General features: G+C 39.9%; 1 protein-coding gene across 2 annotated transcripts; it reads left to right on the forward strand.

Annotated features, from left to right (window-relative positions):
- Positions 1 to 142: 142 nt before the first annotated feature.
- On the forward strand, positions 143 to 11,944 carry LOC145469158 (uncharacterized). 2 transcript variants are annotated; one of them, XM_081452861.1, is made up of 7 exons: positions 143 to 279; positions 1,691 to 1,992; positions 6,811 to 7,205; positions 7,962 to 8,067; positions 8,541 to 8,675; positions 8,973 to 9,128; positions 9,464 to 11,944. In XM_081452861.1, the coding sequence occupies exons 2-7, from the start codon at positions 1,771 to 1,773 to the stop codon at positions 9,584 to 9,586; spliced, it is 1,137 nt and encodes a 378-aa protein (XP_081308987.1). In that variant the 5' UTR covers positions 143 to 279; positions 1,691 to 1,770; the 3' UTR covers positions 9,587 to 11,944. The 2 variants fall into 2 exon arrangements, with proteins under 2 accessions (XP_081308987.1, XP_081308986.1); XM_081452860.1 differs by lacking the exon at positions 143 to 279 and adding an exon at positions 1,331 to 1,419.
- The last annotated feature ends 1 nt before the right edge of the window (position 11,945 follows it).

An 11,945-nucleotide genomic window follows, 5' to 3' on the forward strand; every position in this document is an offset into this window, starting at 1 on the left:
CGCGAGCGAAAATATTTGATGGATTATAAAACCTGACAACAAACACGTCTTGCGCATTGCTCGTGCAATAATTCATGTTGATACGCACGAGCGGGTTCGTTAATTATTCGCTGACGTGACACAAACGAAGTGTCCGTGACACGGCTAGCAATTCAAGTTATTCAAGATATCAACCGGGAAAAAAGCTGTCATCTCCAGATAAATTGCAACCCTCCGTGAAAGTTTGTTCACTTAAGCAAGGCAGCTAATGTTGTATGGTTTTACAGGAAGTTTAATAAGGTAAGTCGTCACTGATAGTCCTTTGTTACATCTTATAAAGCTCCGCTGTAGCTGTTTATAGCACAAAAAATTAACAGTGTTGGGTTATCGCTTTTTGCGGTTGTCGCTTATTCAGAGTAAATGAAACTAACGAGCATGTAAAATTCAGTCCAAACAGCAACTAATCGTTAGAAATTGTACATTATAAAATGCGCTAGCTTCAGTGTATCCATCATTGGAAACAGAAAACACGTGGTTAACACGCGTTGGTCCCCTGACAATACATGCGTCTCTGTCAAATACAGCTGCTGGCTTTTCCTACCACTACTGTAGTTGGTTTTAACCATTATACTATCCATTAACAGTTACTACGGCGAAACTTGCCGTGCAGCATATATACTACTGTAAATTATGGAAATAAATCCCCCATCTTCCCTGTCCAAAAAGACACAATATCTTAGACACAAAACTCATTCAATTGAAGCACCCCCTTGCTAAACTCCTGCTTTGTTTGGAGAACGCAAACGTTAATTTAAGGCTTGTTTTGCCTTTCATGAAGTTATGCTAAAAGAATCGCGACTTTCTTTTTGAAATGATGGTTTCTGGGGGCAATTTATTAGCAACTAAATCCATATTTCATCTAAAACTGTCAGGGTCTGTTTTCAGTCGAAAAGCTCTGAGACTTTCTGAATTTTGGGGTCGTGTAGGTTGCCTAGCTTTCCTGATGAAAAATTTCTCCGGGAAATATGTTAAAGAACACATCTGTTGTAAAAGTGTCTTGGTGTCGCCACGTTGCTCTTTATTCAGATTGTGTGTTTTGTAACAGAAGGTTGTTTCGACATAACTGAAAATTTCATCAACTTTTTACTCTGTGTACAAAGTGAATAAAGTAAAATTTGCACCGTTCGGGATTTCGAAAAGTTCATCTTGCGAGCTAAAACCGGGAAAAAGCACGCGCATAGAAGGAAACTGAAAATTCGGCTAAGTTTGCATCAACTCTAATAATAGCTGCACTCGCTGCGCGGCTGGGGATTCCCCGGCTGTGACGATGGCGCGTCATAAATTATAAACCAGGACAATTGACAATTCACATTCAGCCAGCTTCGAACCGATTGGTAGGGAAATTTCCCTAAAGATTTTCTTTTTCTTCTCAAAAAGAAGGTAAGTTTTCGATAGTTTCAGTGTAGTCCTCGCATCGCTCGAATTTTATCTGACTTTCTCGTTGAGTGTGTGGATGTTTTGTTCTGTGTAGCATGCAGTTTGAACGAAAACCTGACTGATTTGCATTCAAAATGGCGGAAGGATTATGCTTCGGAAAGCATTTTTCTCCCGCTTTTCTCAGAAGGTTATTACAGCGAACTAGATTTCGGAAAGAGAGGAACATAAAAGACGTGTTCTTTTCTGAGTTCTGACATCTAAGTTTTCCCTTTAGCGACCTCACTCTCGCTTCTGAAACGAATTGCTACTCAGCGAATCGATGAAGCGTACACAAAGGCTAAGACAGGGACAAGTATGGAAGAGACCAGAAATAATGAAATGCCTATTCCGCGACTCGCCGAACTACAAAAGGAAATCGAACGACTATCCTCGGAGAGGAACCAATATCTCGATACGCTGAGCAATAGCGACATCTTGAAATTACAGCTTCGAGAAACGAGGAAAGATGCCAAGTTATTATCAAAACAAAGAAAGAAGTTGCAGGCGATGGCTGATATCGAAGGAGCCAACGAAGAGGTAATATAGTACTGGTATATATTGATTGTTTTTACAGAAATTCGTGTAGGTATGTTTAGACGGGGATAAACAAATGTAAAAGATATTAAATTACTGCAGAATTTTGATCTACATGTACACCGACAAGTTTGTCCAACCAAAACAACGCTTGATCACTGGACCATGAAATACTAAGAAATTAGTCTCATTTATTCCTGTGTAAACTAAACAGGAAAACTTTCGTTTCAGCAACACAGCTATGTATGTACGCATGTATTTTTTAGACGCTGTCTCGATTACTTGCCCTCGGTGAACCCGTGCATGTCAAATGCTGTATCTTCGGCTCAACACTTTAGGAGCAGTGACAAATACGAAGTTGATTTTGCTGACTTCGAACTCTGAAGAACGTAGGCGTGCTACATATTTCAGTGAATGATCAGTCGAACACTGAGGAAACGGAAAAATTCGATTCTTTGTTCTGGCAAATGTAATCCTACGCGACGACCACTTTTCAATTCCAAAGAGGTCGAGTAAGAGGCCATTTACGGCAGCGCTTGCAATGGTCATGTGAGAACCTTCGAAGTGTCGCATCATGGCTGTAAATAAACTTGGCGTTATAAAACTAGGCGTCTTTTCAGCCGGGCGTCTGTTTCTAGAGGTGTCTCTCCGTCTTTTCTGCGCAATATATAATCCGATCGCTGCTTGCAAAATCAAACGGTGCTACATGTACTTGCAAAGCGGACGAAGTTGGGAAACGACTGTATTTGTTTTGCTTAAAACCGCGACTTAAAACGTCAAAATAATCATTTGGTAAGAAACCAAAAGCAGCTTGCAGGTAAGTGTGTGAGACCCTTTTGTTCAGACACAACCTGGCAAACTCATCTTTTTTTTTTTTGCCGGGAGCTCGCAACAAATTTTTCATTGCCAAAGCAGTTGCCATGGCGGCCTTGGTGCGAATATCAGTCCGGTGCCATTTAAATTTGCCAAAACACCGCCCACACATCTTCGTCAGTGGCGGTCGATGTTCAATATTATTTGCCGTAATCGTTTGTGAAATACGCCCACACAGCAATTTTTTGCCGTCGCCTGCTTGCGGTTTTATAATATTTACTAGTCAGAATAAATCCCTGATGTCGTTCAGTTTAATTAAGGGTGCACTGCACTGCTCGCGGACACCGGCTCGTAATGGCGCCGATATGCTCTGTTCAATTTTTCCACAATAAGCTACAATAGACACGAATTGGATACTCATAATTTTAGGGAACTGACTTTTGAAACAGAATCCCTGCCGTCTTGGGGCAAGTAACGCCAGAGCATAAGAAGGTTAGACATCGAGCGTACAAAGATGAAACAAGATATTCAAGAAAAATAGTTCGAAGGTTTTCTAAGAAATCGGATTAAAATTCTCCCCGCTCGGTAAAAACATGCCCTCAAATATTCAAACGTACATCTTAAGTTCACGGCAATGATTTTACGGAATACATGTGCATTTTTCGGGTTAGGAATAGCAACTGTAGACTGAATTACAGACGCCACCATCCTAAATTTTAAAGCTAAAACCAGATAGCTAGAATCCAAGCTACAGCGATCTTGGAAGTTGCAGATTTCTTTCTCCACTCGAAGAACTTTGCGTTATACTAAAGCAAGTTAAATGTGACAGAGGCAAGGGGACGTGGTTTCATGAACGACCTTGGAGAGGAACGTTTTGCGATTTTTAGCCATGTTACAAAGATTATTTGCAAAATACCGCGATGTGAAATAATTTTCATGATGTTTTACGAACGTTTTATGCAGTCAAAAACCCTTAAATTTGATTGGTAATTTTTGTTCGGGTTTCTTACCAATGCAGAACGTGAAAAGTTAAAAGGTAAAATTGAAAGAAAATTATTTATTATAGTGTGCTCTTCACAAAATGGCAAACAAAATTTCGAATTGGTTCATCGACTTTCAAGATTCATTCCTAATACGGCCTTTTGAAAGCTCCACCAAGAAGAGTAATTTTGTAACAAAAATGTTAGCAACTAGCAATGTTTACAAAACAAGTACCGTAATTAGTTCTAAAAATATCGTCAATTAGAGTTATTTTTAGCCAAAGAAAAAATAAAAACAAATTTAACTTTGCGGAGAAAGGCGCGTTAAAGTTCGACCGGCGAATGACTTTCCGAAAACATCGTAAATCCGGCTTTTGTTTTCAGGAGAGTATTAATTTACTTTTTAATTTAAGGGAGTTTTCCCCACCTAAGCGGAAAATAGCTTTCGGCTTGGGTGTTTAATGTGGTTTTCATTTTTAGTTCGTCTTAACTTCATTACAAGCTGAAATATGAACACTAACCAGTAGAATGGCGTCTTAAACACAACTGCCGAGGAAAGAATCTTCGATTGGTAGTGCTTTGGTACGCAAATCTACTCTACAAACACCAGAACCACAAAGTGGTGCACGAAACTGCCGGAATTCATAGAGAAGAGTTCAGAAATAGCTGACCGGTTGACGTTGCTCTAAGTTTTCTGTCTTTTGACGTTGAGTTTGGTGATTTTCGAACCCGATAAAGTCCTCAGATCTAGTAAAACACCGCCATTAGTTGAGAACTGTTCTTCCTGACAAAGAAACCAGCTCACGGCCTTAATAACAACAAAAATTGTAAGTTAAATCATTCCTAATTTTCTTGCTCAGTTGTTCTTTTGGATTTTTTTTAGTTTATCATGGAGTTATTTATGATAGTTGACAATTTGATTTCTAACTTTCCATTCCTATGCCAACGTATGCTTTCGCGAACATGCTCAGATCTGTCAAAGTGTTGCCAAGGTAAATGACACGCGGAAGTTTTAGCTAGTTGTCAAACACAATTTTTGTTGTTTCCCTCAGAAACAGGCTTCTAAAAGCTTTCTTTAGCTTCTTTCATTACCAGTCTTTTTTTTCAAGGAACTTTGAACTCGAGTTGTAAAGGCTGGGGAAGATTTTAGGGGAAATCGATAAAGCGATGAAACTATTCCTAAAATTAATAGACTGTGTGAAACTTCCGCTGAGCATTGTTGAAACAGGAAGTTTTAGAGAACGCCGAATGGTTCAGGATATCTAAATAAGTGTTTTGCCCAAAATTGGAGCAGTTTGTAGATTTTACTGCGTTCTCAAGGGCACTATTTGAGAGAGTCTTGAATAAAAACGGGTGAATACTGTGCTGAAACTCGCAAACAACAAGCTTCACTTCACGGTAACTGACTAAAACGCTTGGATGTGAATGTTTAAATTTTGTGGCCCCATGGAGGCCAATCATTCTAGCAATTTCCCGCGACGAAGAAAAGATACTTAAGTTCATTCTTTATATGGCCGTAACAGATATTGCTTAATTCTTCGCTGGCTTCGGTGACGAATAATCGCCATTTATGGTTAAGTATTATTCTTGAAGTACACAATTAAAATCATTCGAGCGAATCACAATGTGTCCTCACGAGTGGTGTGGGGGCGGGGGGTTTTGTTTTGTTTGGTTGTTGTTTGATTATTTTCTTCGTTGTTTTCTTGCAGAATTGAATTAAAAATATTGGACTTCCGCCTTTCACCAAACGAAAAATTTCCCAGTTTCGTTTGAAAAAAATAAGTTCCCTCCCAAAACTGAAATACTAATTTTAGTGAAGTGACTCTTGCCGCCTTCATAAATGCCATACAATGAAACCGTCGTTATTAAACTACAGCTGATATCGCAAAAGATCTCATGGAGTTATATCTCTCCGGGCCGTGGACAAGAGTGGTAAAAAAAAATGCGTGTTTCTCAGTATTTTATCGTTTAAGATGTTACTTCAGCATCTCATTTCCTTTCAGTTAGTTAATCTTAATTTGGCTATGAACACGTCAAGCAGTATCTAATTTCTGTAGCATTTCTTCTATGGCGAATGAAAGTGTTTTCATTCTTCAGTGTGATTTGAACTTGCTAAGACCTAGGGATGTATCGCCTTGATGAACTGTCAAATTCTCAACGTTATCATTACAACGAATGTATTCCAATCAGAAATGAGAATGAGGATTTCGAGCTGAGCAAAGATTTATATAGCATGTCGAGTTTCCTACCGTGACCTCGTAACAGCATAAGATCACTTCTACACGGAAGTAAGCCTCATTGAAATGCAACTTGTCGCTTTCTCTGTTACCTACGCTCTGTTTAAATCACGTGTATCATGATGTTCGGTTTGTAGGCTGGTTCGATACTCCTTGAATAAGGCATATAAATTGAACCAAACTCTGGGGCCGAATGACTTTGTTTGAAAGGCCGGTCTCTCCATGGACTATGACATTTTCGCGTCGAGCGCGAGGGACCTCTATGCACTGATACAGTCCGCTGTTAGTATGCTTATTGCACCAGCGTTGTTGTAGCTGAACCTCAAGGCTGTTCGTTAGACTTCGCAGTCAAGGAAACTGTCTCAATACTAGCCCAATACTAGTTCAATAGTTTCCTTACTTGGGTTAGTGAAATTACAGCCGAGTGAACATGCTATAGAGTTAACTCGAGGACAGAAGTCAACCATCTGATATGGGCATGTGGTATCACTAGCGAACAAACCGCAAACAAAACCAAATGTTCCCGGACCGATTCAAAAATTCCTGTGAATAATTTTCATCTCATTTCCTTTTACACAATTAGCTGGATTTCAAAGGGCTTTAAATTTTTTGGTCAGCAACTGCTAAATTTTGCTGACATGAGGCTAAAACCGATTGTACAACACTTGGTGTAGATTATTTGAAGTGATATATTTAATATATGGTCGTTCTATAATTTAGTGAGGTAACTAAGTTTTATTTATATTTGTCTTTTCTGGTATTATAACTTACGTTTATTTTGACGTTTTCAGACTCCAGAACAGCCACAAGAAGACCAGACTTCGAAACCGGAAAATCACATTCCTTCTGAAATAAACCTTGGTGCATCTGAAGAAGCTTTTCTTTCCAGGGAACAAACGTACTCTTTTCCTTCGGAAGAAAATTTCTCCCCTCCTCTGTCCCCGCAGGACTCCGGAATGAACGGTCATATCTCACCAGCCCTCCCTGTCTCGTCCGGCATTGCGAAGACCCAAAAGTCACCTGAGTGGGGTGCCCTGGATGCAAAAACTGAAGCCAATGCCCTGCGGATCGAAAACCGAGACTTGGTTCGAATCAAGAGAAAGCAGGAAGAACAGGTTCGTAGCTTGGTTCAGGAAGTCGGAACACTGGGCACAAGGTGTAAAGAGCTTGAGAGTATTGCACAGCGGTAAGTCACGTGTTAAGATGCTTCTGCGCATACTGTGCCTTTTTAGTATCACCCAACTAATGGACTAATGCAAATCCTGCATTTTAATTGGCTATGCTACTAGAGGACTATTAGCAATAGTCCTCGAGTAGCGAAATTGGCGCAATCGAGCGTGACGCTTTCTTTTGTTTTATTCCCAAATAAATATTTCTTCAACTTGCATTTGCTAACGTTATTATTGTCTTTCCTGTCCGACTAGTTGGGTGATACTAAAACGATTAGACCCTTCGCCCTCAAGGGCCACGGGTCAATAGCCCATTCGGCTTCGCCTCATGGGCTATTGACCCGTAGCCCTTGGGGGCTACGGGTCTAATTGTTAAATATAGTCAGAACGGCAAGTCCTTGTTGTCAGTCATGCGCACAAAATGTCATCTGACGTCTTGAGAAGAGCTGCATAACCGCAGTTCATCTAGCTGTAAAAATATGTTTGTTTAAATACCGTCTGATTTTCCTCAACTCCGCATTGGGCACCCCTGTCCTGTATCAGGCGATATTCACAGTGTCGCTGGGTGTGAGCGGATAATAAGTGCTACTTGCATAGTTTAGTCCCCAGTTCCAAAGTTCCTCCTTAAGCTAGGACGCTCTTCTCAGGACCTTGAAATTATGTGTGCCTGGACGCCTAGTTTAAAAGGGGCCTCGCCGTTTTATGAAAATGAAGGTTTTATCTGTCATCTCGTTTAGATAAATTTCCATTCTTTTCTTCTTCCTCTTCTGCAGCCTTGAAGCAGAAAATCATCGTCTTTCGCAGCAATTGGTGCATAGTAGTGCACAGAACAGCTACAACTTCAGGCCACACGAAGAAATGGAGCTCTTGAGGGCGCAGGTACATTGTAACAATGTCTTCTTAAACTTGCGCAGTGCTTCGCATAAAAACCGGAAAATGTCAAGAATCAGGCAGTTGGCGCGGTGGCTCGACGGTTAGCGCGCGGAGGTCCGGGTTCGAGTCCTGCCCGGGGTCATTCTGTCCTAGATAAATGAGACACTTCACTGTGCAAGTGACTTTCTCCAAGGGCACTTTAATTGTTAGAGTGTAACACTTTTTTTTACGCAGAATTTCAATACCTTAGCTAGGCTGTTGATGAGTTATCAGAAGGGCGGTTTAGAGTTCGTGTCTGAATGTAAAATCGGGTTTATTTTTCTAAATCTGATTCTTTTTTTTTATTTGCCCACTTCTGAAATTCTGACATTGTGATTGTTACTTTATCCAACTCGACGTTACCATAACTCAGCTTGGAGTTGAGAAAACAAGGAGAGACCATCGGAATCTAACTCAGTCAACTGAAATTTTCTTCACAGTTAAAAGTGTATGAGGATGATTTTAAGAAAGAGAGATCTGAAAGAGAGAATCTGAATACACAGAAAGAACGCCTGAAGAGAGAGTTGAGTGACGCCAAAGCTACTATTGCTGGTCTCCAACGGCAACTTAAACAGGTAAATACGGTAAAATATCAGACTTGTCCGGCCACAGAAATAACTCCAGCTTATATGAATTACAGAAAATAAATTCACGCAAGAGGTTGAGTGTGTAAGTTAGTCACAGCTTAACTGATATAATCAATAGGTTATATTATAAGTCTTACGACTTACTGAATTTGTCGAACCCATACGAGTATGTATAGAAAAGTAACTAGTTAAGTAAGAGAATATGTCAATGTTAGAAATACACTTTGCTTCATGCTTTTTCCAATCAAGTTCATTTCCTTAAAGAAAAACTCTTTCAATTTTCAGGCTCTCAACGGAGAAGGTGGGTATGGCGAGCCACGTGACATGCATGGACCAATCATGAGTGAACCCTACTATGAACCTTATGTGGTGAGGCACCCGCTGGATTATGGGATGGCACGTACATACTCAGGGGGGTACATTGGTCCTGGTGCTAGCAAAGTAAGTAAAGTTGGTGGATTTTTTTTCTTTACAGATTGTCGTTCAATTCTTCTGCTCCTTCTCGTCTTGCTTCTTCTGCTGTTCCCTCTTGTCTTTCGTCTTCTCCTTCTCCTCTTCAGCCTTCTGTTCCTGAACCTCCTGCTCCTGCTCCTATTCTTGCTCCTACTCTTGCTACTCCTTCTGCTTTTCTCTCTTCTCCTCCCCCTACTCTGTCTCCGCCCTCCGCCCTCCGCCCTCCGCCCTCCGCCCTCCGCCCTCCGCCCTCCGCCCTCCGCCCTCCGCCCTCCGCCCTCCGCGCAAACCCTCATCTAGTTTCTGTACTTTCGTAATTTCAGGATGTGCTTCGAAGAGGACAGACGCCGTACGTCAGAAAGGCGTTCCTCTCACCAGATATGACAGCTGTCATTGATCGTGACGTGGTAGATGGCTCAGCTAAGGGTCCTCCTAAAAGCATCTAGGGGCTAAACTTCGCAAGGCCGATTTCCAAAATTTTTAGCGACTAGCAACTTCCACTTGCTACGCTCTGTAACAATACATGTATCGTCTTGTCTTGAGGTGATTAATTCATTACATTGCTGAAGGATAAGAGGCTTTTCAAACTGAGAAATAAAGGACTCTTTAATTATTTCTCCGGCGTTGAATATCACGTGTACAGTGCGTGTGCTTCAGAAGGCCAAAGTCCATGTTTTCTCGAGATTGTAACAAGTTGAAGGGAAGATTGTTTACAATGATATATATACGGGTGTAAACAAACTGATACTTGCTTACGGGGTTTTTATGTTCTTTTTTTTTTTTTGCATATTTCCCAATGCTTTCAATAGCTGAGCGCATAACTCTTTTCCTATTTTTGTGGGCTTAACCTTTCCACATGTCTGAATAGAAAGTGCACTTTGTAATCCATGAGGCAGAGTAAATCTATGACTTCAAACGTAATTCGAAAATAGACAGTACCTCGTGAAATTACTGTGCGATAGCTTTGATTTCAATGATCTACGGCGTAATAAACTACCACAAAATTACTACTCCTTAGCTTTCATTTAAATAGTCACACTCTAGGGTTTCATAAAAAAAAAAAAGAATTAAAATTTAGACGAGCCACATATCACAGCTTCATGAACAGTAGCACGTAAGAGTACTGCCTCAATAGATTTCATTGGTGGCCACCTTAAAGGTTTCCCAACTTTATCTGCTTAGCTAACTCGTATTTCACTGCGCAATCTGGTTGCAAGGCTAATTTTCGGGTGAATTTTTTTGGGTGCTAAAGAAGATGCATTGTTTTATTTTTATTATTATTTTATTTCTGTGTTCCGGATTTGTGTTTATCCGCCTGTAATTTAATCGTTGTTATAAACATTGTCCCGCTAGTGTTATGGTTTCTGCAGAGAATGCTTTGGTTAAATCACTCTATTTTGAATATATAATTTGGTAATTCAGTTGTAGTTGTATTGCTTTTTATAGCCTTAATTTTGGGTCTCGCTTTTGCTGAACATTTAGTTCAGAGGAGCTATGATTGAAGAATATTTTTGCCAGTAATATTTGATAGCTATAGCAAAACTTTGGCGAGAGAGCTTGTGCAGCAGTGGTTGCAAGTGTGAAGTCAGTTTACGAGTTCAAATTGAACAAGGGTTCATAGGCTGAAAGAAGTAGGGTAATGCTAGAAATACAGTAATAGAAGTTTGTTTTTATTAAAGGCCAAAAAAAATAAATAAAACTTCTTTAAATGAATATGTGAAACAGTTTGTGTTACTACATGGGCCGGGTTGTTCAAAGCCCGATTAAGCTAACCCGGGACCAGCGAGTTTTTTATTTCAATTTTGTAACTCGGCTTTTCGGTGATGTTTTCTGCTTAAATTTTTTGCCCTTCAGTTTTAAGTCTGAATAATCTCAAACTACACAAAACATAAGAAGTGAAAAAAACATCTTTATCCAAGGAAAATTAATACTTTGGTTAAATTTTAATCCTGAGTTAGCGTTAACCAGTTTTCGAACAACCCGGCCCCGAATTGCACATTACATCTATTTGTAACCTTTTAATCAAAGGAAACCTAAAAATCATCGTTCACCACGGTGAAATACACAGAATTTTCGCTTCTAGTTTGTGTTTTTTTTTTTGATCATCATTCTTTTCCCCAGACCGCCTCAATCCTTCCCAGCCTCCGAGAATCTGGGATCGATCACTCCAGTTATCCAAACTTTCCAGAACAGTCGATACGTCATATATACAAAGTGATAAAATACGATTTGATTATATTTTGATAACAAAAATCCCATATTTTCCAAGTTCGGGCGTTTTTATTTACATGAAAATCGAAGGATTATAAAATAACTTAATTTTCGTCCTTTACCTAGTTCTCTATTTATTCCATACATATATTTATCTTGCGTTCAGAAAAACGTCTTTTTTCTTTAACATATAATCAAATGGTGACATAATTACATTAAATGTTCTACTATTTTACTTGTTTGTCGGTGCAAACTGAAATTGTGAATAACAAAACACCCTTCTTTGTCAGCTCAATTTTTCTACAGCTAATGAGAGGCCTGGACCTAGAGAATTTCGCTCTGATGACGAAGCTGTGAAGAGATCCAGGTACTTTCTGATTGGTTCTTAACTGCGCGCGCGAATTCGAGCAACAGCCAATCACAAAGGGCTTCGTTATCAGTCGAGAAAAATCCCTCGACCTGCGAAAAAAAAAGTTAACGCTTGAGAGAAGGTATTTTTTTACAGTCTCTATCCTAAGTTTTCTCCGTTGTCACCGAACAGATCTCGAATAGCTTTGTCAACATTCGTCGCCCTGGCTTGTTGCTGTTTCCGCA

The sequence above is a fragment of the Orbicella franksi genome, chromosome 15 (assembly GCF_964199315.1).
Source record: "Orbicella franksi chromosome 15, jaOrbFran1.1, whole genome shotgun sequence".
Classification (NCBI taxonomy): domain Eukaryota; kingdom Metazoa; phylum Cnidaria; class Anthozoa; order Scleractinia; family Merulinidae; genus Orbicella; species Orbicella franksi.

Bases quoted from the DNA above. Each gene is read 5' to 3' on its own strand.
- LOC145469158 (XM_081452861.1), top strand. From the start codon at position 1,771: ATGGAAGAGACCAGAAATAATGAAATGCCTATTCCGCGACTCGCCGAA. The intron at 1,993-6,810 runs GTAATATAGTAC...TGACGTTTTCAG, and splicing joins TCGAAGGAGCCAACGAAGAG to ACTCCAGAACAGCCACAAGA. The intron at 9,129-9,463 runs GTAAGTAAAGTT...TCGTAATTTCAG, and splicing joins TTGGTCCTGGTGCTAGCAAA to GATGTGCTTCGAAGAGGACA.